This window comes from Phocoena sinus, chromosome 7, assembly GCF_008692025.1.
Source record: "Phocoena sinus isolate mPhoSin1 chromosome 7, mPhoSin1.pri, whole genome shotgun sequence".
In the NCBI taxonomy this organism is placed as follows: domain Eukaryota; kingdom Metazoa; phylum Chordata; class Mammalia; order Artiodactyla; family Phocoenidae; genus Phocoena; species Phocoena sinus.
This window is the reverse complement of record NC_045769.1, coordinates 7,177,960-7,205,035: the sequence shown is the minus strand read 5'-3', so window position 1 is coordinate 7,205,035 and position 27,076 is coordinate 7,177,960. Positions and strand designations below refer to the sequence as shown.

The following is a 27,076-nucleotide window of genomic DNA, read 5'->3' as shown; positions in this document are numbered from 1 at the left end:
AGATAAGTGTGGGCAGGGTTCATATCACCATGGGCTGTATATACTCTATTAAGAAATTAGGACCTAGAGTGGTAAAAAGAATTTTCAGCTAGGAAATAACACTGCTAGATTTACAGGAGGGAATAAGTCACTTTGAGAGCTAAATAGGAGATGGACTTGAACAAAACTGGAGGTCAGTAGACCAGTTGAGAGGGGGTGATGGAGTTGTCTAGGCAAGGAATAGAAAAGTTTGATCTAAGCCTAGGGGTGGCAAGTTTGGAAAGGAGGAGTTGGAGAAGCTGCTAATAACTGAGTGCTTGCTTTGTGTCAGGCACGTACTGACAGTTTTCCATTTTTTTTTTCACAACCACCCTTATAAAGCTTAGGTATTAATACCTGTGTTTTACCAAAGAGGAGAAATGTTAAGAAGCTAAGTCGCTTGCCTTGGGTCCAGCTGAGAGTTGATAGCACAGCCCTGTATTAGAACCCATGAGTCTATGGCTCCAGGGCCTCGAAAAGGCTGTCAAAGACTTTCTGAAGAGGCCCTACAGCCCAGGATGTGGTGACTGACCAGAATATGAGGGTGAGAGAGAAGACAAAGGCAGGAGCAACTTCCAGGTCTCTAACTTTTCTGTGTCTTCTGTGTGTCTGGTTTTGCTCTCCTATCCTCCCATGAAGACTGTAGAGCTACTTTATGGATAAGCATTCTGATTGAAGATAAAGAGCTCAAGATGGTTATGAGGAATTGCTGAAGGCTCTTGTGAGAAAAAAGCTTTTTAAAACGGCTTTATTTAGATACAATTCACATACCATGCAATTCAATCAGTTAAAGTATACAATTCAGTGGTTTTTAGCATATTTATAGATAGGTGCAACCATCAACACAATAGATTTTAGAACATTTTCATTACCACCCCCCAAACCCTCTAACTGTCACACCCCAGCCCCTATTTTCCCCTAACTTAGGGCTAAGTAACCCCTAATCTACTTTCTGGCTTTATTCTGTCTTGCCTATTTCTAGACATTGCAGATCAATGGAATCATATAATATGTGGTCTTTTGTGACTGGCTTCTTTCATTTAGCATAATGTTTCAAGGTTCTTGTAACATATATCAGTACTTTTCCCCCTTTTTTATAATTGAATAATATTCCATTATGTGGATATGCCAGATTCTGTGTATTCATTCATCGGTTGATGGACATTTGAGCTGTTTCTACCTTTTGGCTTTTATGACTACTGCTGCCTTAGATATTCATGTACAAGTTTTATGTGGATATATACACACACACACACCCACACACACACATACATATATATATATTTAGAAGTGTAATTCCTGGGTCATATAATAACAGTGTGTTTAGTGGTTTGAGGAACTGCCAGACTGTTTTCCAAAGTGGCTGCACCATTTTACGTTGAGTGTATGAGGGTTCAAGTTTCTCCACATCCTCATCAACCCATTATTATCTGACTTTTTGATTATAGCCATCCTGGTAGGTGTCAAGTGATAACTTGTGATTTTGGTTTGCATTTCCCTGGTGACTTGTGATGTTGAGCATGTTTTTATGTATTTATCGACCATTTGTATATCTTCTTTGAAGAAATGTCTATTTAAATCCTTTGCCTATTTTTTTTAATTAATTAATTTATTTTATTTATTTTTGGCTGCGTTGGGTCTTCCTTGCTGCGTGCGTGCTTTCTGTAGTTGGGGTGAGCGGGGGCTACTCTTCGTTGCAGTGCGTGGGCTTCTCATTGCATTGGCTTCTCTTGTGAGGAGCACGGGCTCTAGGCACACGGGCTTCCATAGTTGTGGCTCATGGGCTCTAGAGCGCAGGCTCAGTAGTTGCGGCGCACGGGCTTAGTTGCTCCGTAGCATGTGGGAACTTCCCGGACCAGGGCTTGAACCCTTGTCCCCTGCTGCATTGGCAGGCAGATTCTTAACCACTGCGCCACCAGGGAAGCCCTCCTTTGCCTAAACTGGGTTGTCTTTTTCTTACTGAGTTTTTTAAGGGTTCTTTATGTGTTCAATATTTAAGTTCTGTATCAAATGATTTAAAAATATTTTCTATTATTTGTTTTTTTTTTTCACCTCCTTGATATAGTGTCCTTTGATGCACAAAAGTTTTTAATTTTTTTTTTTTTTTCCGTACGCGGGCCTCTCACTGTTGTGGCCTCTCCCGTTGCGGAGCACGGGCTCCGGACGCACAGTCTCAGTGGCCATGGCTCACGGGCCCAGCCGCTCCGCGGCATGTGGGATCTTCCCGGACCTGGGCACAAACCCGTGTCCCCTGCATCAGCAGGCGGACTCTCAACCACTGCGCCACCAGGGAAGCCCAAAAGTTTTAAATTTTGATGAAGTCCAAATTATCTATTTTTGTTGTTGTTGCTTGTGCTTTTGTTGTCATATCTAAGAATTGCTAAATCTGAGGTCATAAAGTTTTACAGACTTCCATGTTTTCTTCTAAGACTTTGTAGTTTTAGCTCTTTGATCCATTTTGAGTTAATTTTTGTAAATTATGTGAGGTAAGGGTTTGACTTCATTCTTTTGCATGTGATTTATCTGGTTGTCCTAGCACCATTTGTTGAAAAAACTGTTCTTTGTCCACTGAATGGTTGTGGTGCTCGTCTTAAAAATTAGACATGTGGGTTCATTTCTGCACTCTGAATTCTAGTCAGGTGATCTGTATGATCGCTATGCTAGTAACACACTGCTTTGACATTACTATTGCTTTGTAGTTAAGTTTGAAATCAGTGTGAGTCCTCCAAATTTGTTCTTTTTTTTCCATATTGTTTTGGCTCTCCTGTGTTTCAATTCCATATGAATTTTAGAATGAGTTTGTCAGTTTTCACAAAGACGCCAACTGGGATTCTGATAGGGATTGCATTAACTCTGTAGATCAGTTTGGGGAGTTTTGACATCTTAACAACATTAAGTCTTCTAATCCATAAGCATGAGATGTTTTTATATTTATTTAGATCTTCTTGAATTTCTTTTCAGTGTTTTATAGTTTTTAGAGTATAACTTTTGTACTTCTTTTGTTAAATTTATTCTTAGGTATTTTGCCTTTCTGATGCTATTATAAATGGAATTTTCAAAATTTCATTTTCAGATTGTTCTTTGCAAGTGTGTAGATGTACAGTTGATTTTTGTATATTGAGCTTGTATTCTGAAATCTTGCTGGACTGGTTAATTAATAGTGTCTTAGTGGATTCATTAGGATTTTCTGTACACAAGGTCATGTTATCTGCAAATAGAGGTAGTTTTACTACTTTTTCCCCCAGTCTTTTATTTCTTTTTCTTGCCTAATTGCCCTGGCTAGAACCCCAGTACAGTGTTTAATAGAAATGGCAAGTGTGAATGTTCTTGTCTTATTTCCGATCTTGGGTTGATGTGGGGAAACACATCCAGTCTCTCACCATTAAATTTAATGTTAGCTGTGTGTTTTTTGTAGATGCCCTTCGTTAGGCTGAAGGAGGTGAGGATTTTTATGTCCATGTTCATAAGAGGTATTTGTCTGTAGTATGTGTTTGTTTTCCCCTTGTGATTTCTTTGGTTTTGGTGTCAGGGTAATGCTGGCCTTGAAGAATGAGTCAGGAAATGTTCCCTCCAATTTTTTGGAAGGGTTTGTTAATTCTTTAAATGCTTGGTAGAATTCAGTGGTGATGAAACCATTTGTGCTTGGGCTTTTATTTGTGGATAGTTTTTTGATTACTAATTCCATGTCTTTACTTCTAATAGGTCTCTTTGGATCATCTGTTTCTTCTTGAGTTAGTTTTGATTAGTTTATATCTTTATAGAAATCTGTCTTTTTCATCTAGGTTATCTAATTGATTGGCAAGCACTTGTTCATAGTATTCCTTTATATTTCTTTTTGTTCCTGTAAGATCAGTAGTGATGTGCTTCTTTTATTTCTGATTGTAGTAATTTGAGTCTGTTGGGGTTTTTTCCTCATGGACAATCAGGTTAAGTCGGTTTTGTTGATATTTTTAGAGAACTGGTTTTTGGTTTCATTGATTTTTCTCTATTTTTCGCTTATCTAGTTCATTAATTTCTTCTTTCATCTTTATTATTTCTTGCCTTCTGCTTGCTGTAAGTTTAGTTTGCTCTTTTTCTCTAGTATCTCAGGGTAGAAGGTTTTTTATTCATTTGATATCTCTTCTTTCTCACTTAGGCATTTGCAGTTATAAATTGCTTTAGCTGCTACCCATAAGTTTTGATTTCTTCTTTGATCCATTGGTTATTTAGGAGTGTTTTAGTTTCACTTATTTGAGAGTTTCCAAAATTTATTTCTTACTCATTTCTAATTTTGTTCCATTGTGATCAGAGAACATACTTTGTATATTTCTATTCTTTTAAATGAATTATTGAAGTTTAGTTTTATGTCTTAGAATAAAGTTTTATTTCTGGCATAAAGTTTTACCTTCTTTAGGTCTATTCTGAAGAATGTTCCATGTTCACTTGAGAAGAACGTATAGTCTACTCTTGTTGAGTGGAGTGTTCAATAGATGTTTACTAGGTGTAGTCAGTTTATAGCGTTGTTCAAGTCTTCTAGTTCCTTATTGATATTGTGGTTGTTTTACCTCTTACTGAACGTGGAGTATTGAAGTCTCGAAGTATTACTGTTGAATTGTATATCTCCTTCTATTTCTGCCATTTCTTGCTTCATGTATTTTGGTGCTCTCTTGTTAGGTGCATATATGTTTATAATTGTTATATATGTTCCTGCTGGATTGACCCTTTTATTATCATAAAATGTTCCTCTTATCCCTATTAACACTTTTTTTGTTTTAAAGTATGTTTTGTCTGATAATGGTATAGTGATTCCAGCTCTCTTCTGATTGCTGTTTGCCTGATAAATCTTTGTTTATTCTTTTACTTTTGATCTGTTTATACCTTTGAATATAAATTACGTCTCTTTTAGACAGTACAGTTCAATCTTATTTTCTTATCCAGTCTGATAATCTCTGCCTTTTTATTGGATTCTTTAACCTATTCACGTTTAATGATATTATTGATATAGTTGGATTTATATCTGCCATTTTACTTTCTGTTTTTTACATCCTTTCTGTTTCTCTGTTCTTCTTTTACTGCTTCTTTTTGCGTTAATTATTTTCTAATGTAGCATTTTAATATCCTTAATGATTTTCATCACTATATTTTCCAGTTTGACACAGATATGCTACTCTCTTAAAGCTCTGTTCCTTTTTTCTCCTTTTTGTAGTATTTTTGTTGTATCACATCTTGTAAATGTTACAAATGCAGTGATAAAATGTTATATTTATTCCTTTATATTATATTGTCTCTTAAAGACGCTGAGAGAAGGAAAGCAAGTATGTATGTATAGCTTTCGTTATATAACCTTATTTATCGTTTCTGCTTCTCTTAATTGGTACCTGTGGATTCAAGTTACCATATGGAGTCATTAGCTTACTACAGCTTTGTTTTCACTTAACTCCTTTGTGCCATTTTTGACATATTAGATTTTTGTATGTTATAGGTCCAACAATATATATATACATTGTTTTATACATTTGCTTTTAAAATCAGTTAAAAGAGGAAGAAATGTACATGTACTACTGGTTTTTATAATTATATAATTAATTTTATTGGTGCTCTTGGCTTTCTCATGCAGATTCAGACTATTTTCTAGGGTCACTTGCTTTTAGCGTGAAGAACTTCCTTTAGTATTTCTTGTAAGGTGAGTCTGCTGGCAACAAATTTTCTAATTTTATCTGGGAATGTCTTTATTTCTCCTTCATTTTTGAAAAGTAGCTTTACTGAATATAGAAATCTTGGTTGACAGTTTTTGTTCATTTGAAGACTTTGAATATCTTATCCCACTGCCTTCTGGCCTTCATTGTTTCTGATGAGAAGTCAGATGTTGATTTTATTGGGATTCCCTAGTAAGTGATAATTTGTTTTTCCTCCTTATTGCTGCTTTCAAGATTTTCTCCTTGTTTTTTGGCTTTCAGTGTTTTTACCATGATAATGTCTATTTGTGGATCTCTTTGGGTTTATCCTATTTGGAGTTTGTTCAGCTTCTTGGATATGTAGATGAATGTTTTTTCTATAAATTTGAGATTTAGGTCACAATTTTTCTGCTCCTCTTTCCTCTTCTTCTGATACTTGCATTATGCACATGTTGGTGCACTCAGTGGTATCTCACATTTCTCTGAGGCTCTCCATTTTTCTTTATTCTTTTTTTCTCTGTTCTTTGGATTGCATAATCTCTGTTGCTCTCTCTTCAAGTTCACTAAATTTTTTTGCCAGTTCAGATATACTTTTGAGCTCCTGCAGTGATTTTTCATTTCAGTTATTACGTTTTTGAACTCCAGAATTTCCTTTTGGTTCTTTTTTTTTTTTTTATGCGGTACGCGGGACTCACTGTTGTGGCCTCTCCCGTTGCGGAGCGTGGGCTCAGCGGCCATGGCTCACGGGCCCAGCCGCTCTGCGTCATGTGGGATCCTCCTGGACCGGGTCACGAACCCGTGTCCCCTGCATCAGCAGGCGGACTCTCAACCGCTGCGCCACCAGGGAAGCCCTAGTTATCCATTTTATACATATTAGTGTATATATGTCAATCCCAATCTCCCAATTCATCACACCACCACCGCACCCTCCCGCCGCGTACCCCCCCTTGGTGTCCATACGTTTGTTCTCTACATCTGTGTCTCAATTTCAACCCTGCAGATCGGTTCATCTGTACCATTCTAGGTTCCACATATGTGTGTTAATATACAATATCTGTTTTTCTCTTTCTGACTGACTTCACTCTGTATGACAGTCTCTAGATTCATCCACATCTCTACAAGTGACCCAGTATCGTTCCTTTTTATGGCTGAATAATATTCCATTGAATATATGTACCCCATCTTCTTTATCCTTTCGTCTGTCGATGGGCATTTAGGTTGCTTCCATGACCTGGCTATTGTAAATAGTGCTGCAATGAACGTTGGGGTGCATGTGTCTTTTTGAATTATGGTTTTCTCTGGGTATATGCCCAGTAGTGGGTTGCCCACTCTAACCGGTGTGAGGTGATACCTCATTGTAGTTTTGATTTGCATTTCTCTAATAATTAGTGATGTTGAGCAGCTTTTCATGTGCTTCTTGGCCACCTGTATGTCTTCTTTGGAGAAATGTTTATTTAGGTCTTCTGCCCATTTTTGGATTGGGCTGTTTGTTGTTTTAATATTGAGCTGCATGAGCTGTTTATATATTTTGGACATTAATCCTTTGTCCGTTGATTTGTTTGCAAATATTTTCTCCCATTCTGAGGGTTGTCTTTTTGTCTTGTTTGCTTTGCTTTGCAAAAGCTTTTAAGTTTCATTAGGTCCCATTTGTTTATTTTTGTTTTTATTTCCATTACTCTCGGAGGTGGATCAAAAAAGATCTTGCTGTGATTTATGTCAAAGAGTGTTCCTCCTATGTTTTCCTCTAAGAGTTTTATACTGTCCGGTCTTACATTTAGGTCTCTAATCCATTTTGAGTTTATTTTTGTGTATGGTGTTAGGGAATGTTCTAATTTCGTTCTTTTACATGTAGCTGTCCAGTTTTCTCAGCACCACTTATTGAAGAGACTGTCTTTTCTCCATTGTATATCCTTGCTTCCTTTGTCATAGGTTAGTTCACCACAGGTGTGTGGGTTTATCTCTGGGCTTTCTATCCTGTTCCATTGATCTATATTTCTGTTTTTGTGACAGTACCATATTGTCTTGATTACTGTAGCCTTGTAGTATAGTCTGAAGTCAGGGAGTCTGATTCCTCCAGCATCGTTTTTTTCCCTCAAGACTGCTTTGGCTATTTGGGGTCTTCTGTGTCTCCATACAAATTTTAAGATTTTTTTGTTCTAGTTCTGTAAAAAATGCCATTGGTAATTTGATAGGGATTGCACTGAATCTATAGATTGCTTTGGGTAGTTAGTCATTTTCACAATATTGATTCTTCCAATCCAAGAACATGGTGTATCTCTCCATCTGTTTGTGTCATCTTTAATTTCTTTCATCAGTGTCTTATAGTTTTCTGCATACAGGTCTTTTGTCTCCCTAGGTAGGTTTATTCCTAGGTATTTTATTCTTTTTGTTGCAATGGTAAATGGGAGTGTTTCCTTAATTTCTCTTTCAGATTTTTCGTCATTAGTATATAGGAATGCAACAGATTTCTGTGCATTAATTTTGTTTCCTGCTAGTCTACCAAATTCATTGATTAGCTCTAGTAGTTTTCTGGTAGCATCTTTAGGATTCTCTGTGTATAGCATCATGTCATCTGCAAACAGTGACAGTTTTACTTCTTCTTTTCCGATTTGGATTCCTTTTCTTTTTATTCTCTGATTGCCATGGCTAAGACTTCCAAAACTATGTTGAATAATAGTGGTGGGAGTAGACATCCTTGTCTTGTTTCTGATCTTAGAGGAAATGCTTTCAGTTTTTCACCGTTGAGAATGATGCTTGCTGTGGGTTTGTTGTATATGGCCTTTATTATGTTGAGGTAGGTTCCCTCTCTGCCCACTTTCTGGAGAGTTTTTATCATAAGTGGGTGTTGAATTTTGTCAGAAGTGTTTTCTGCATCTATTGAGATGATCATAGGGTTTTTATTCTTCAGTTTGTTAATATGGTGTATCACATTGATTGATTTGCATATATTGAAGAATCCTTGCATCTCTGGGATAAATCCCACTTGATCATGGTGTATGATCCTTTTAATGTGTTGTTGGATTCTGTTTGCTAGTATTTTGTTGAGCATTTTTGCATGTATATTCATGAGTGATATTGGTCTGTGATTTTCTTTTTTTGTAATATCTTTGTCTGGCTTTGGTATCAGGGTGGCCTCATAGAATGAGTTTGGGAATGTTCCTTCCTCCGCAATTTTTTGGAAGAGTTTGAGAAGGACAGGTGTTAGCTCTTCTCTAAATGTTTGATAGAATTCACCTGTGAACTCATCCAGTCCTGGACTTTTGTTTGTTGGAAGATTTTTTTTTTTTAAATAAATTTATTTTTATTTGTTTATTTTTGGCTGTGTTGGGTCTTCATTGCTGCGCCCAGGCTTTCTCTACTTGTGGCAAGCGGGGCTACTCTCCTTTGCGGTGTGCAGGCTTCTCATTGCAATGGCTTCTCTTGTTGTGGAGCACGGGCTCTAGGCGTTCAGGCTTCAGTAGTTGTGGTGCACAGGCTTAGTTGCTCCGCGGCATGTGGGATCTTCCCAGACCAGGGCTCGAACCCGTGTCCTCTGCACTGGCAGACAGATTCTTAACCACTGAGTCACCAGAGAAGCCCTGTTGGAAGATTTTTAATCAGAGTTTCAATTTCCTTACTTGTGATTGGTCTGTTCATATTTTCTATTTCTTCCTGGTTCAGTCTGGGAAGCTTATACCTTTCTAAGAATTTGTCCATTTCTTCCAGGTTGTCCATTTTATTGGCATGGAGTTGCTTATAGTAGTCTTTTAGGATGCTTTGTATTTCTGTGGTGTCTGTTGTAACTTCTCCTTTTTCATTTCTAATTTTATTGATTTGAGTCCTCTCCCTCTTTTTCTTCATGAGTTTGGCTAATGGTTTATCAATTTTGTTTATCTTCTCAAAAGAACCAGCTTTTAGTTTTATTGATCTTTGCTATTGTTTTCTTTGTTTCTGTTTCATTTATTTCTGCTCTGATATTTATGATTTCTTTCCTTCTGCTAACTTTGGGTTTTGTTTGCTCTTCTTTCTCTAGTTCCTTTAGGTGTAAGGTTAGATTATTTGAGATTTTTCTTGTTTCTTGAGGTAAGCTTCCCTCTTAGAACTGCTTTTGCTGCATCCCATAGGTTTTGGATCATCGTGTTTTTGTTGTAATTTGTCTCTAGGTATTTTTTGATTTCCTCTTTGATTTCTTCAGTGATCTCTTGGTTATTTAGTACCGTATTGTTTAGCCTCTCTGTGTTTGTGTTTTTTTACGTTTTTTTCCCTGTAATTCATTTCTAATCTCATAGATTATTTAAAAAATACTCTCTGGGGCTTCCCTGGTGGCGCAGTGGTTGAGAGTCCGCCTGCCGATGCAGGGGACGTGGGTTCGTGCCCCGGTCCGGGAAGATCCCACATGCCGCGGAGCGGCTGGGCCCGTGAGCCATGGCCGCTGAGCCTGCGCGTCCGGAGCCTGTGCTCCGCAACGGGAGAGGCCACAACAGAGAGAAGCCCGCGTACCACAAAAAAAAAAAAAAATAATAAAATAAAAAAAAATACTCTCTGTATCTTTATTATTATTATTATTATTTTTTTTTTTGCGTTACGCAGGTCTCTCACTGTTGTGGCCTATCTCATTGCGGAGCACAGGCTCCGGACGCGCAGGCTCAGCAGCCACGGCTCACGGGCCCAGCCGCTCCGCAGCATGTGGGATCTTCCCGGACCAGGGCACGAACCTGTGTCCCTTGTATCGGCAGGCAGACTCTCAACCACTGCGCCACCAGGGAAACCCTCTGTATCTTTATTGATATTGTTTATTTGATGTGATATTGTTAACATGTCTACTTTTACTCCTTTAATCATGGTTTCCTTCTCTGAACATATTTATAAGACTTTGATGTCTTTGTTAAATCTGACATCTGATCACTCACTATCACAGGCAGTTTCTGTTGCCAGCTTTTTTCCTGGTATATAGATATACTTTCCCATAATTTTTTTACATGTCTCATAGTTTTTTGTTGGAAACTAGACTTTTTTGCTAATGCAGTGTGGCAATTCTGGGTTCTGGTCCTCCCTCCACCCCCACTCATTATTATTATTTGTTTTGTGGCTAGCTAGATTAATTTAGTGAACTTCCCCGCCTCTCCCCAATAGTGTGAAGCCTCTGCTGGGGCTTCTCTGGGGATGCAGCATTGGGTATGCTCACAGTCACCCTGGGCTGACAGTGGTTTAGGCTGGGCTCTCCTTGACTGTCTTGTTCCACATTTAGCTGTTAAACTCCACTAGTTGCTAACTGGATTACTCTCTTCTCAGAAGAACCCTTGGGCATAAAATGATCCAAAAGCCTGATCCAATCAAACTCAAGCTCTTTTGAAGAGGTACTTTGAGATTTGTTCTGACCCTAGGCAGACTCCTTCTAGCTTGGTTCTCTGAGACAAAGAAGCAGAGTACAGTTTAGCCTGTATCTCCAGTGAATCTACCAGTTAACCCCTTGCCTTTCACTGCAACATCCACTGTTTTTGAAAGTGCCCTTAGGGTTAAACTCCTTACTCTCCACAGTCTGTTGCAAATGAAGTCAGTTCCTTTGGGAAGAGGTCTGCAGCTCTCTCTATTACAATCTGTTCCTCCCACCTCTGCTTCAAGGCAGAAGTCCCAGAGTCACAGCTCTGGAGCTGGGAACAATGGTGCCTGCTTTATGAATTGAGCCCTTGGGGGAGGGGCAGTAGCCTCAGGTCTTCTTGGCTTGCCTCTCCTGGTGGGATGGAACCTCTGCCTTTCAAAGTGGCAGCCAGGGCCCTAGTAGTCTCTGTAGCACTGTGTAGTTTCCATCCCAGAAGTCAGGGCTAGGCATAAGAAGGGAGCCACCTCACCTCTCAGCTGTGTTTGTCCGTAGCTTAGCCTTTGCAACAGGTGGCTGGAGCCAGGATGAGAATTGTTGATATTGTGTACTTCCCGGGAAGGCAGCCCACTGACTGTCAGCTAACGGGGAGAGAGGGAGGCCTGTGTTCTTTGCTGCCTTCATCTGAAGTAGTGTTTCTGTCTGGCTGAGCTAGGAGTTGGGAGAGAGTGGGTCATGGTGCAAGTACCGCAGACTCTGTTCTTACTGAGTTTTAGCAGATTTTCTTAAAGAAATGTTATCAAAAATAGTGTTGAAAATGTAAGGTAGCAATGTCAGGGCAGGAAAAAAAAAAAGTAAGGTTTTTTAAATCAGCAAAGTATAATTAGGCATTCAGGGGGCAGAAAATGTACCAAATTCCCAACTGTTTGCTTCTGACTTGGGAAAGAGTTGTTATGAAAAGCGTGATCAACAAACTTCTGTTCTCTGAGTGGGCAGTACAGGATGTTGGTTGAACTGGAAAATGCCCTGAGGCAATGTTGATGGAGTGATGGGGTATTATTTCTTATGTACAAATAAGACTTAAGGGAAATTGATAGCTATCTGCAGACGTTTGTCTGTCATGTGAAAAAGACTTCGATTTGTTCTGCATTACTCCAGAGAGCAGACTCATGAATCATTAGCAAAAAGTACAGTGAAGTACACTTTGGCACAAAATACAGGAGGATTTCAGAGGTTCTTGAAAGAGGAACAGGCCATTTCAGGAGGCAGTGAATCTGTCCTTGATGCTGGCTGAGTTTCTGCTGAAGAGGACTGGCGATTGCTTTCTGGGTACCACGAGGTGATACAGCCACTGAGATTTTCGACAGCATCAGTGGTTGCTGGTTCTGACTGCATCAGAATTACAAAAATATGCGAATTGGTTGGCTTTACCTTTGGGTCTTTTGATTCCTTGAGCGTGGGGCCGGGGCATCTACATTTTTACGGGTCCTCCAGGTGATGCCGCCAGGTTTGAGATCTGCTGCCAGGTTTGATCTTGATAGTGCTTTCCAAAACGTGTCATTTCCTGTGGAGAAAAACAGTTCATTTGTGCTCAACTTTGCCTACTCAGTCCCCCATATTTCTCTCTTAGCTGCCTCCTGTACCCCTCTCCTACCCTAGCACAGGTGCATTTTGAGAGAAATGCCAGTACTACCCATCATTGGGCAAAAAATGTTAAAGGATCTATTATGTTCGGTAGTGTTGAGGGTACTCATTTGGAGAGCTGTCTGGTAACATCAGTGACAGTTTAAACTGTTTTTACTTGTATAGCATCAGTTCCAGTTGTAGAGATTCCTACTGAAGAGCCATTCTTTTTTGGGACTGTTCGGCATTTTGTTTGTTTTGATCCATCCATGCTCATGTATTGTTTCTATTAAACATATTTTAAGTCTGGTTAGATTCGGTTTTTGTTTGCTTTTAAGAGCCATAAGATGTCTCAAAATTAGAGTGTATCTTTCTTCTGGCCCAGAAAGGCCAAGGGATTCCCCTAGAAATAATCAAGCTTTTGAGAACACTAAAGTATTCAGGACTCATATATTTACACTTTATTTTAGTTGATCATTTTAAGGCATAGGAAAAATAGAATTATTGATTAAAACCAGCTTAGTGCTCACTACTAGAAGGCACAGCCTGGTTAACTCCCTTTCATGAAAGACTGATAGAAAACTGTGCCTGGTATCTTTCCAGCTGCCCACCTCAGCTCTCCCTTCACAAATCTTGCCCTTGCTACTTTCATTGGAAAGTAGCATATCTTGTCCTTTATTACCTCCTTGGATTAAAAACTTAGTGATTCTTTTGTTTACTTCTTTCTCTTTATGGTTGTATATTGGTGTATATGTCAATGCCAGGTGTAACAAATTTGCAGTTTCATAATGGTAGATCAAATAAAAGTGTATTGATGTACTTAAGTTGTTTTAAAATAATCTTGTGACAAAAAAATTACGTAAAAGCAGACCAGCTGGGAGAGTAGTATGTAAAAGGATTGAAGAAGGAAATTTGAATTGTTATAAATGGAGTTGAAAGAAACATGAATGTTCTGGCTGTACTTAATGCATTATTGCCCCTTTGTTTCCTGTACATATTTCCTCATGAACTCGTTTGCCTTCCTTTTTTGTTAGCTTCCCTCTTCTTCAACATGGGGCCAGCAGTCCAATACGACAGCATGTCAGTCCCAGGCAACGCTATCATTGGCTGAAATCCAAAAACTAGAAGAGGAACGAGAACGGCAACTTCGAGAGGAGGTAAATTTTAAAAGTAACAGTGATCTAGACAATCAGTGAATAGCTAGTGTGCATGATGGATGAGTGGCTACTAAAGATAACTATTATTGTCAGAACTGCTGTGTGTCTGAATTGGATATGTGTTATTCACCTCTTTATCCTGTAATATGGTCTCTAGCAAGTATGAAGGATCTCATAGGAATAACATTAAGATTGGGTACATAAATGTTCAGTTACCTTAAACATTTTAACCGTAGCTCTTGAGAGAATAGCTCATAAATAAAAGTTACTTGGGTGTTTCAAAATTGGGGGTGAGTTTTGTGCAGCTATCCTTTTGTAAATTTGATGCTTAGAATGTAGAATACTTTTTTCCCTAAAGGGTATTGGGTTTTCTGGCTAACCTAGAAAAACTTAAAGTATGACAGAAATAACGCCTCTCTGCCTATAAGTCTATATCCTACAGTTCCTCATTAGGATAGGAAGGATACAAAAGAGTGAAAGGGGCTGAGGAGGGGGCAGCAGAACACAGTTCTTGATAGAAGAGAGAAAATAAGGAAAATGGTTTGGCTCAGCATGCCATTAGGTGCCGTATTCACCCACCCATCCATCCATCTGTCCATTACATAGTTGCTACTCAGTTACAGTTTTAGTCTGGGGATATAGCTGAGTCTAAAACAGACAAAATTCTCTGCCTTCGTAAAGCTTGCCTTTGGTTGAGGGGACATGGACAATAAAAATTAAGTAAAACATGGAGTTCTAGAGGGCAATATGTGTCAGAAAGAACAATAAAGTGAGGAGAGGCATAGAGAGAGGGTTGGGAGTTGGGGATAGTGTTGTTGGTAGTAGTGATTGTCTAGTTTTAGGTAGTGCTATCTGGGAAGGCCTCTCTGAAAAGGTGGCATGAGGTAGCAGAGTCTTGAAGAAAGTGATTTATGTGGATATAATTTGAGGCAGAGCAGTCAAGTTGTTCACGAATGCAAGCTGTCATTCTGGTCTCGGTGGTGTGGTTCACTAAAGGCCCCGGGAATTGTCTGTACAAGTTTACCATGTAGTGTGCATGATGTCATCCAGTAGGTTAAAATGTTGCTTCACCTTAAAAAATTACCTTATTTCCCACCCGCTTAAAAGAAAAAAAATTGACTGAACTTTCTCTGAAATCATCTCTCTTTTCTAAAAGTTTAACAGCTGAATGCAGAGCAGAGTATATCTTCCCCCTTCAAGGCTAGAAATTGTTCCAGTAATTTTGGTCTCTGCTTAAAAATAATAATAGTGGTCATCAGAGTTGAAATCACAGGTCTTTTCTTGTTCATATTTTTTTTGTCATTTAGAAGTTAATTATTGCCTTGTGTTTTTATTTGATTAATTTTCTTTGAACTGTTAAGTCTTCCTACACTCTTCAAAAGGTATAAAATGCCACTCCATACATATTTCTCGCATAGGGAAAACCTATGACAGTTCTGTTTCATTCTTTCCCTGGAGGTGTCCTTTCCAGGACCCTGTAATCTGTTCAGATCTGAACGCGCTTAGCTTGCTGCACAGGTGCTCTGTTTTTCTCAAATTCTTGTCATCTGCATGTTGCCCTCCTGGACTGATTTTGGTTTTCTCTCCTGCTTTCCATCTCTTATCTTTTCTGATGGGGTATTTCTTCAGTCCTATCTTTCAGTCCTTCTATTGAACTTCTAATGTATGTTCTCTTATTTTGAAGTTCTGAGTCCATATGTTGTTACTCTAAGTGTTTCTTTTTATAGCCTCTTATTCTTGTTTTACTGACTGCACTACCTTACCTCTAAAAATATTACTTACTGATAGCATTTTAAAAAGCTAGCTCCTATTTTCCCTTGTCTTGTTTCTGTTTCCACAGAATTTTGTTTGAATTGGTCTTTGGCTTTCATCTTAGAAGCTCTGTCAAGTGTTTGTTGATCCTGGGCTATTCATTCATATTTAGGAATAAGGCACAGAAAAGCTGTTTGGAGGTTCTGGTATATACAGCACCTTGCTGGGCTTTTCCGTAATGGTCTCTGTAATGGTCTGTTCTGTTGGAGTCCCACCATCTGTTGGTATCTGTAGGTGTATTCTCTTGTCCTGGGTCAGCTTTTCTATAGACTAATCCGCTAATCTGGTTCAGCCTCTTTAAAAAGGAAAGTTTTAATTTTCTTCTGGGGAGAGAGGGATAGCTGTTAACTGCTTTGGGTTGGGGAGGTAGTCAGGGTCTCCGTGCTGCTTTTTACAGACCTTCAGCCTGTCTTCTTCTATGTGAGATACCTCTACCTCTAATTCCTTAGCTTTCTCTGTGAATTGGCCTGTTTCTGAGCTTCCTTTACTTAGGTTTCAACTTACTGGGTCTGTTATATTGGCTGTCTTTATCTGCCTGCTTTCCAGCTTTTAAAGTCTATTTTATTCTCTTTGTCCTTAAGGTTTATGCTTTAGAAAAAAAATTTTTTCTGTCATTTTGGTAGGGCTTTGGAAGTAAACATATATTTCATTTTTATGCTTAACCAAAAGCCCTACTTAATTTTTAAGAAGTAATTCTTAATTTCTTTTTATTCTCCTGTTAGTACTTCTGGCAGTTTACGTCTTTATTTGCAGTAGAGGAGTTAACTCTGTCATGGTGTTTAATTTCATGTAGCTGCTATGTATTTACATTCCATTTAGTATACTGGACATTTGTAACTATTTTTTTAAACAACGGAATCCTGAGTTGCCTTCTGTTTCTGTGCCTGCAGCAGAGGCGCCAGCAGAGGGAATTGATGAAAGCTCTCCAGCAGCAGCAACAGCAGCAACAGCAGAAACTCTCAGGGTGGGGGAATGTCAGCAAGCCCGCAGGTACTGCAAAGTCCCTTCTGGAGATACAACAGGAAGAAGCCAGGCAAATGCAGAAGCAGCAGCAGCAGCAGCAGCAGCACCAGCAACCCAGCAGAGCCCGGAATAATCCGGTGGGTTCATTTTCCTAAGCAGTCACTGTATGGGCTGGTGTTATAAGTTAAGTTATCTTTCCTAACTTTTGTGGACTCCCTTTTTATCTTTTTAATATTGTTAACTGTAATTATTTGTCTCCTTTTCTTTAACAGCATTCCAACCTGCACACCAGCCTTGGGAATTCTGTCTGGGGCTCTATAAATGCTGGTCCCCCTAACCAGTGGGCATCTGACCTAGTCAGTAGTATCTGGAGTAATGCTGACACTAAAAATTCCAACATGGGATTCTGGGATGATGCAGTGAAAGAGGTGGGACCCAGGAATTCAACAAACAAAAATAAAAACAACGCCAGTCTCAGGTAGGGCTCAAAATGATCAACCTATGCTCTTTGGTGGGTTGGGGGAAGCGGCGTGTGAGGAGTAGGATATGGGGTGGCCAGAGAAAGGTAGTTATTTAGTTTTTACTTATTTTCACCTGTATCCTACCACATGAGGTCATAGTTTGATGATTGCTTTTCTTCCCTGTGGAAACACATCTGTATTATACTAGGAGCTCCTTTGGTTGCTGGACACTTAGTCCATTGCCTGTCACATGGTAACCACTTAATATTTTTGTTATTGCTGTGGAATATTTCACCAAGGTATTCTCTAGATTTTAGCGTTTTTCTCTAAATTTATATTTTTAAGTTACTTATACTATGAGTATTATAAACACTAAAGCCATTTTATTTTTATGATAAATTAGTTACATTTTACATTCATCTTTCTTTCCTTAGTATACAGTTTTATTGAACGAACATGGGTTTTAATGTTAAATACACCAACTCAAATCCCAGCACTACTACTTATTAGCTGTGTGACCTTGGGCAAGAGGGAACCTCTTTGAGCCTCAGTTCCCTCATCTGTAAAATGAAGATAATAACTTCATGGGTGTGGTTCTAAAGGTTAAATGAATACATGTGAAGTAGTTAGTAAAGTGCCTGGCACATAGTAACTACTTAATAAATGGTAGTGTTGTCAGAATATTTCTTCTTGATTGAGGGCTTAATGTGTTACGAATAGGACACTAAATGTCAGTTTATTGAGCATTTTTGCCAGGCACTGTGCTCTAGGCCTTTGCATATAGTATCATTATTCCTTTTGATAACCCAAAGAAGTATTAGTACCATTTTACAGATGAGGAAACTGAGGCTTAGCAAAATTTAAAGTCTTACTGAAGGACACATAGGGGAGCATTTAATAATTTCTCTGAAAAGAAGCCCTGTATTCACAAACTAGAATGTATTAACTGAGGCTAGATTTTAAGGGGTATTGTGTAACCCCTCCCCACCCCACCCCCAGTATTTCAGTTTTTTTGTTTCGGGTTTGTTGTTGTTGTTTGTTTATTTTCATTTTTGGAGCCAAGAATTGGATTGCTGGACAGCCATCCAGTGTTGCCAAGACATTGTCTATTTATGGTGTTAGAGTATAATCATATAGTAACAGTTTCTGGGAATATAATATCGCCCTATTGTTTTGCTTTAGTAAATCTGTAGGTGTGTCTAACCGGCAGAATAAGAAAGTAGAAGAAGAAGAAAAATTGCTGAAGCTCTTTCAGGGAGTAAATAAAGCCCAAGATGGATTTACCCAGTGGTGTGAACAGATGCTTCATGCCCTTAATACGGCAAATAACTTGGATGGTAAGAATTGGGGAGGGAAACCCAGCATGTGGAATGGCAGAGCAGGACCCACAAAGAGTTAGAAAATTGGAATGATGATGGGCCAGCACTCAGGAGGTGAAATCTGATGGAGGTCAAGTCCTGCACCTACCATAGGAACTTGACTCTTTAATAGTATTATAGAAAAGTTCTATAATACTATGCTGAAATAGGTTATCAGTGGTTACCAAAAAGTAGATGCTATCTTAGGCTGTCTTATGATGTACAGAGCAGAAGAGGTCATAGTTCCATACTGCTCATTTTATGGGGGGCATTGCCAGATGGACAAAGGAGAGTAACTGTTATAGTGGGGACAGAGGTCAGCCTGGGCAAGAGAAGTCTGAGGTGATGTGAGGTTTTTCCCTTCCTGCCTTTGGGGGCAGGGGTGGGAATCATGTGACAGAGCAAGTAGACTTATTTTGTGTAGGATAAAGCTAAGACCCATAATGTATGCAAGTGAAAAGATTTCAGCTCAATTTGAAGAAAAACTTGCTAATTGTTAGTTGTTCACAAAGAAGAATTATCAGCCTTACATGGAAGTGAGTCTTTCCCTTACCCTCCAGCTTGGTGTGGAAGGGATTCCCATAACTCATGGGCTTTGTTGAACTAGTCCACCTCTGATGTCTTTTCTAAAACCAAGAATCTTTTAAAAACAGAGCAGTAAAGGAATTGAAGGGTTCCTTTGTAGCATTGTAACAATAGCTAATGGTCCGCTCGAGCCAGAGAAAAGAGTAGTGAAAAATAGCAGTGGCTACCATCCATTAAGCACCTGCCATGTACTAGGCACTTTCTAGGGGTTAACATGTGTTATCCTAGGTATCTAATTTTTGCAGTAATTTTATGACATATGTTTACAGTGTAGGTGATGTTATCCCCATTTTATAAATTAGGAAACGGAGGCTCAGAATGGTTAAGTAACTCATCAAGGTCACACAGTCAGCAAATTTCAGAATCAGGTTTTAAACCCATGTCTGTCTAACTCTGATACTTGTGCTTTTCTCCTGCACCACACTGCTTCGTGTTCCGTTTTTCTTGTAAACTTAGGATATCTCAGTGAAGTGAAAGGAGGCTATGCCTATATCTTCAGTATCTGTTGTGGTGCCTGCCCACATTATCACACTTAATAAATACTGATTGAATTTAAGGAAAAAAGAAATGAATCCCCAAATGACTTTAGCCTTAGACAAACAGTTGTTTCGATCAACATGACTTTTAGTTTCTACCAAAATAACGTTTAGTGAAACTAAACATGCATGGTACTTTGTCTCTGTGCTATTTCACATGATTTGGGGCATTGCAGTGATAGTGGGTCCCCCCCACTGCTACTCCAGAGGAGACTGAAGAATATTTAACAGAATAGCTACATGCCTTTCAAGTCTCCATCATTAATGTCTGTATTGGGTGTTAAAATATATTAAAAACTGAAACTGATCTCTTCTGTGTGATATTTCATTGTTACTCTTTATGTCTTGTTTCCTCTCATATTACAGTTCCCACATTTGTTTCTTTCCTGAAAGAAGTAGAATCTCCTTATGAGGTCCATGATTACATTAGGGCCTATTTAGGAGATACCTCTGAGGCCAAGGAGTTTGCCAAGCAGTTCCTCGAGCGCCGCGCCAAACAGAAAGCCAGCCAGCGGCAGCCGCAGCAGCAACAGCCGCCGCCGCAGCAGCAGGTATGAGGCAGCAGAGGGAGTGCAGTGCCCTTGTGAGTGTTCGTGTCTTGAAATGTTGAGCAGCCAGAGAAGTGAAAATTAGAACAATGTTCCCATTTTTGTACATCACATGACCGGAACCTTTTAAAACATGGTGGACTTGATATTTTCAAATTCAGTGTCCAGAGACCTTTGTGAATTTCCCAATTAGCAAATATAGCCATTCATTCTCTGTTAGGCATATCAGCCCCATTGTTCTTGGTTCATATAAGTGCCTCTGTCAAATTGCAAATTCCAACTTGGCATAGACCATAAATTTGGTTTTAAATAGTTAAAACTTACAAATGTTAGCTCTCTGCTGCTCAGGATCCACTGGTACCCAGTACTGACAGTACTATAACCTGTCAGACATTTCACACATTGTTGATGGGCCCGGGAGAGCAAAGGAACCTTCCGCTTTGAGTAGGTGAGAGGTGTGGATTGCCAAAGAGCCAGTCCTAGTGGATGATACAGAGTCCATGTATATCTGGAGAGGTTTTGACCGCTGTGCTGCCACAGCAGTGTGGACACCTGGAATTCCCAGGACGGGCCTTGTGGAGACAGAGCTCAAGTGGGATGTCTGAATCTAAAGGAAGGGAAAGCATGCCTCAGTGGACTGTTCTTAGTTTCGCTATTACCAGAATCCATGGTAGGCTTTCTGTTTTTAAACTCATCCTTGGTAAGGTGAGACCCAGGTCAACCATTTCCTTGGAGTGGGCCAAGCCTGTATCCACCATGTAACCTCAGTTGTGCTGTCTCGTTTTACAGGACTCTGTGTGGGGGATGAACCACAGTGCACTCCATTCAGTATTTCAGACCAATCAAAGCAACAACCAACAGTCTAATTTTGAAGCTGTACAAAGTGGCAAGAAGAAGAAAAAGCAGAAGATGGTCCGAGCAGATCCCAGTTTATTAGGTGAGCACAGGCCTAATGTCTTAGCTGGGTGTTGGTGGGAGATTATATGTGAGTCCCATGGTGGAATGTTTTTCATGAAGGGAAATACTTCTTATAAAAAATAAATGTTTTTGACCAGTTCAAAGTTAGTAGTCAGTATTTACTGGGCATCTCAGTGCAGGAGCTATGCCTCATGTGCCACAGGGAGTAAGAAAAGTAATACATTATGCGGTGCCTTCAGTTTTAAAGTCTTTTTTCATATCTAATATGAATTTCTTTAAAAAAAACTTACAGTTTAGTTGGAAAATAATACTAATGGACAACAGAAAAAGTAATTTAAAATGCTGATTTCTGTGGAAGCAGACCATAAATCCTGTCAGATGTTCACAGAAAAGAACCAGTATTTGTTGACATTCACTGTGTGTATAATATAATTCTCATAATTGTCCTGCATTATGAGGTGATGTTCCAGCTTTACCAATGAGTAAACCAAGGCCTAGAGGATTTAAGACATTTCCCAGAGTCACACAGCATTTAGCAGTGCAGCTGGGGTTTCAGAGCAGTCCTGTTTTCACTCTTCTGTGTTACCCATGGCTACTCTTATCTAACATTGAGGACCAGTGTCTTCATACAGAGCAGCCAGCCTTGGGGAAAAGGTGACACCTGAATTGGGGCTTTGAAAGACAGGAAGGATAGGGAATGGTGTGTCTGGAATAGTAAACAGCATAGGCAAAGCTGATGGGCCACCTGTGTTTCTTAAGTTGGCCTAACAACCTCACAGGCAATGATGAAATTAATATCATTCTCTATTTATGAATGTAGAATAGGCTATTATAAAACTGTGTTGTCTGGAATAGAATGGTTATATTGGCCAAGGTGGCAGATTGGGAAATCAGGCAGAAAAGTTAGGAGGCTGCAGTATAGACCAGATGAAAGGTACTGGTGGCCTGGAATAGGGTTTTGGCAGTGGAGATGGAGAGGAGAGTTAGATGGATTTTAGAAATTTAGGGGATGGACAAGGAGAATGGAAAGGTTTGGGCAGCCGGATGAAAAGAGTTGCCCTTTTGCTAAAATGATGAGCCCTGGAAAGTGGGGCAGGCTTACAGGGATTCGGAATGATGCAGTGTTTAAGTGTTGGGTAGATTGAATGTGAAGTGACTAGGAGGCATGATACAGAGATGAAAGAGCTGATAGCACAGCAAGAGGTAGATTGCTCTGCCCTTGGTAGTATCCATACTTCAGAGGTTTCCTGCGCTGGAGAAATCAAAATATCAGTAACAGAAACCCAGCTTTGAGGATTGCCCTCGGGAACCGGTGCTCTGCAAGCTGGCTTTGGAAACCTAGAGGTCTGGCGAAATTTTGTTTTTTTCTGCATGTCTTGGAAGTTTATGTTAAGGATGGATGGAGCAGTCCAAAATTTTATCCAGTTTTGACAGAGATAGGTGAATGTAGATTTAAGAGTGTTCCTTCAGTTCTGGTTGTGAGTTCTAGCTAAGAATCCCCCGCTATTTAGCTGTGGTACTTGGTGGGGGGAGGGGGGAAAAGGTTCTCAGGGAAAAGGTTCCTCTGAAAATGAGGTAAAGGTTTTTGGATTAAATATCTGATCTGACCCCATCTCCTATTATAGACATAAGAAAGAAAGGGACTTAAAATCCCCCTTCAAGGGAATGAGACATAGGTCATTCTAGGAATAGAGTTTTAAGGAATATGTATCTTGAAAGGGAAGAAAAAATAATTAAATATAAGGGAAGTAAAATTGTTCAACAAAATACTGAAGAAGCTCACTTGGGCGGGCTCTTGCTTGCACCATTTAATGAGAATTTCTGCTCAACTAAACTTTCCTCTGGAAATTCCTCTGATAATTTCTGCCCCTTACCTACTCATATCCATTTATTATTGTTTTTAATTGATATATGCTTTATTGACTTATAGATTAAGAAAAATTAACAAATATCCATCAGTCACAAGTTCCCCATGCACATAATGGGAAAACAGCTTCAAATTTGACCCCAAAGTATCCATTGAGAAAGTGGTCATTGATCAAAAGAGAATTTTGCTTCTAAAACAAACCTTCAGAGAGATTCCAGCTTCATTTTAATGATCCTGTCCTCCATTGTACTCTTGTGTTTTCTTCTAGTTTTTAGAGCTACCAAGTGCCATTGTGAACCAGCATCCTGTACTTGGATATGAGAAATACACACACACAATACCATTTTTCCACCAGTCATACTTTCCTTATAGAAACAGTCTCCCAAACCTTAAAGAAGTTGTGTGAGTGGGAGTCTGTTGTTCTGAACCTAATATAGTCTTTAGAGCTGGGCATATTGGGCTTACATCCTCATTTGTATTGCATGGGGTCTCATTATATCCCAGAGCTCCCCCTTCTGTCCAGTGGGGAGGAGACGTGCCCTCTTTACTGGTTTTTTGGACAGGTAAATGAGACCATGTCTGCTAAAAGCCTAGCCCGGTAATCGGTAATCGTCATATTATAGCAGCGAATACTTAACTGTGTTTGGCCCCAGGCTTCTTTTCCCTTCCTGTCTTTGTATGACTAAAATTGTTTAGTTTGTGTTTTTGTTACATTCCCACTTTTATTTCATGTGGCTCATTATTGTTCTTATCACATTTCATTTGTTCTTGAGACACATGTGAAGCCAGAGAACAACCTGCTTCGGAATAGAGTAATAGTTCATTTCATAAACAATTTGGTCTTTAGGTTTTTACACTTACCTAATTAACTGTTATTTTCAAATATGAACACTAAGCCTTTCATTATTTTCAAGGGAAAAAAATCTTGCAGGTTATAGGAACACAGTTGAGGGGTAGAACTCAGGTTGCGATTTGGAATCCTAGCCTCTCCCAGTAGGAGGCCTTGTAAGCAGCTTGTACCACAGCTTCCTTGGTTAATAAATAGGCGTGTTTATTTTTTCAAGTCATGATATTTTGGAATCAAGAATGTAATGTAATTAAGCTATTTTTATTATGTAAGGCATTTTTTTGTTTATTATTGGTACATTTAAAATGTGTATTTGAAAATTTGAACATTAAAGAACAAAAAGGAGGGGGCAGAAAACTCAATATTAACAGAACCGCCTTTAGACTGGAGAGCATCGCCTGTTTACTTTTTGATATTCAAATAGCAGCTGAAACAGTTTGGGATTTCATTTAGGGTGGATGAACTGAAAGCTTTCTGAGAATCACTCATTTCAAAGAGGCCCTGTTAATAGTACTTTTTATCAATCTCTGATCATGGAGTTCATTGAAAAATTACATGTGGCTGATGGCATTAGGTTTCCAAACCTCAGTAGTGTTTGTAAGTGCTGGCTGTTGCCTTCAGTGGCTGTGCTAGTACTGCTTTTTCTAAACCAGATTGCATTTCAGTCAGTTAATATTGCTAAATGAAATCCTTGCCTTTGCTGGTCTACTTAGAGTAGATTGAGTCGAATAAAGTAGTTTAATGATTTTGTGCCGTCTGCTCTGTGATAGGAAGAACATCTGAGGGCTCTAAGGATCTTGTAGTGGGTCTTCCCTGGAGCCTCCTACCACTGAAGGCAAAATCTCTTGACCAGAACTTTGACAAAGTTTTGGACCCAAAGTATTCCCGATAGCGAATGGGGCTGAAGTATTGGGTTGGCCAAAAAGTTCATTTGGGTTTTTCTATAACATCTTATGGAAAAACCCGAACGAAATTTTTGGCCAACCCAATAGTGTTACTCCCACTCACATTTCACAGTCATTTGGTCGAGTGGTTACAAAGTACTTAGTGTGTTACTCCTGTCCTCCCCCTGCCCCATTCTTTTAAGGTACACCTTCTGAATGAACTTCCCCCCTAGCCAGCCTGGCCCTTAAAACACACTTACAACCCAGGCTCTACTCGGGACTCTCTAAGGCAGTGGTTTGCAGTTCTTTTTAAGCAGTGGTGCTGGGTTTATGTGTGTGTGTGTGTGTGTGTGTGTGTGTGTGTGTGTGTGTGTGTGTGTGTGTTTCCTCCCTAATTAAATTATATCAGAACCTTAAGATAAAACATATAAAAATAGAATGTCTAATTGGAAGGGCAAAAAAAACATGACATTGACTTTTATCCTTTCTTCTCCCTCCTTTTAGTATCCCTATTTGTGTGCTCAAAAACAGGAGACTAAAATTCCAGCTGCCTGCCTAGAATTTGAGCCGCATGGTTGTCTGGGTGTGGTCAGTCACTCGTTGCCAATTTTTCCCTGCAGGGTTTTCAGTCAATGCTTCATCGGAGCGACTCAATATGGGTGAAATCGAGACTTTGGATGACTACTGAGCACCTGCCAGAGCGGACTGGCCTTCCCTCTTTTCTCTGCTGACCATGGATTCTGCACCTTTGGACACGACACTTACTCACCATATACTCTTTATCACTGCAACAAATCACAGAACCGATCATCTCAGGCTTTTTCTTCCAGCCCTTTGTGTCCAAGATTCTTTAAACCATTTTTGTTGGTGAGCATCTCAGACTGTAGATAAGTGGACCAGACCCTGTGTCTTGGGGGTGGCAGTTGGGATTACTCCCCAACAAGGCTGATTTTGGGCAGACGTGTTTACTGTGCCGTGATTTCACCTACTGTCTCCCAGAAAGTGTGTTGGGATCTGCCAATAGCAATTTACTTTCTCTTGTCACTTTTTTCCTTCTATTTTGTTTTTCTTCTCCTTCTCCCCCCGCCCCCCAAAAAATGGGCATGGGGTCTGACTGGTGCAATCATGAAGAGAGTTAATGGTAACAGACATTGGCCAGCAACAAAAACGCCCATGGACTGTGATTTGAGTGTCCAACAGAGACAGTGAGAGCTCTTCCAGTCTGAAGGTTGCATTGCCGCTGCTAACTCTGGGATTGCATCAAAGAGGCCCTGAGTGGGATGGAGTTTAGATTGATTGGTTTGATGTTGCACACCCCTCGCCTCTTCTTTCTGAGCATCCTTTCAGAGAAAGGATTCTTGTTTTTTCTTCATTAGATAGTGACTTCCAAGCAAGCTGACTTCTCCCCTGGCATACTCCAACCTGATTGGACAAAGGAAGCCCTGTGGCCTGGGAGAGGGACTTATTTTTAATTTTTCTTTCTTACAAAAACGGATTTTTTCCCATAAATATTTTTACTTCAGAGGACTAGGACCAGTTTGTTTTGGGCCTTTCTGCTGAAAATTTGTCTCGTTTAAGAGGCAGTTAGGATCTTTACCATATGTATGAATATGTGTAATTTCATTTTGGATAGGGATAAACTTCTGCTTCTGATAAAAGCCCGGAATTTCATCTGCGTCCTCAGAGCATTGCGTGTGTGTCTTGCTGTGGCCCCGAAAGGTTTTGTTTAAAGATTCTGGAATGGCAAGTTGCTTGCCTTTTCTGAAAAAAGAACATACAAAACCTGACCATCTTTTAAGACCTTCATCCATGGAAACCACTATACAGGAGATTGCAGTGGGATGGAGGGGATGGGAGAGAACAGGAGAGAGAAGCCTGGTTCTGGTTGTGGCCTCGTAGTACCCCTTCACTTCAGATATAAATGTATTCAAGCCCTATTTATAAACAATACTCTTCCTGCCTCTGCCAACCCCCCACAGAACATCACCTGGAATTGCCAATCACACTTTGGTCTGGAGCCTTTGGACCGTCCGCCCCTGTGCAAGAAGTGCTGTGGTTCGGGTGGCTCCTGGTAGAGCGCCTTTTCTTTCTGTCATCATTGCCCGAAGAAGGCTGGAGTTGCTCTGAGAGCAGTTTGGTTTTGGATGATTATATTTGGGTTTCTGTTTTTATTCTTTTGGATCCCCATTCTCCTTGTCCCTTTTTGCCTCCCTCCCTCTTAAACATGTACAATAACTATACAGAGACTGCTACAGACTTGTACATAGTTTTTGGATCAAATAGCATGAGGAGATGGGGAACCATTAAAAATTGGGGCTCCTGCTCTCCTTTGCTTTGTAAATTCAAAAGTGGGGGGTGGGGAGAGGGATAGTTAAAATGTTTACAAAACTTTAAGCTCCCTCGGAACTTTTGCCAGTGTGGAGGAAAATAAAAAGGAACTTAAATAAAACCTGGTGGTACTTTATCTGAGTACACTTCTTGTACTCACCCTTGTCAAGGCTGAGTTTTCCACCAAACCATCTTCTTGGCACCATGGAAAAGCTCCAGAC

The 27,076-nt window shown here is 39.7% G+C and overlaps 1 protein-coding gene across 6 annotated transcripts in view; it reads left to right on the top strand.

Annotated features, from left to right (window-relative positions):
- GIGYF2 (GRB10 interacting GYF protein 2) overlaps window positions 1–26,976 on the top strand; it is a 126,658-nt gene extending 99,682 nt beyond the window's left edge. For all 6 annotated transcript variants that reach the window (XM_032636946.1, XM_032636941.1, XM_032636947.1 and 3 more), the window contains 7 exons: window positions 13,626–13,748; window positions 16,451–16,660; window positions 16,796–17,001; window positions 18,167–18,321; window positions 19,830–20,014; window positions 20,801–20,948; window positions 25,148–26,976. In XM_032636946.1, the coding sequence (XP_032492837.1) occupies window positions 13,626–13,748; window positions 16,451–16,660; window positions 16,796–17,001; window positions 18,167–18,321; window positions 19,830–20,014; window positions 20,801–20,948; window positions 25,148–25,215 (1,095 nt within the window). In that variant the 3' untranslated portion in view covers window positions 25,216–26,976. The remainder of the gene's footprint in view (window positions 1–13,625; window positions 13,749–16,450; window positions 16,661–16,795; window positions 17,002–18,166; window positions 18,322–19,829; window positions 20,015–20,800; window positions 20,949–25,147) is intronic.
- The last annotated feature ends 100 nt before the right edge of the window (window positions 26,977–27,076 follow it).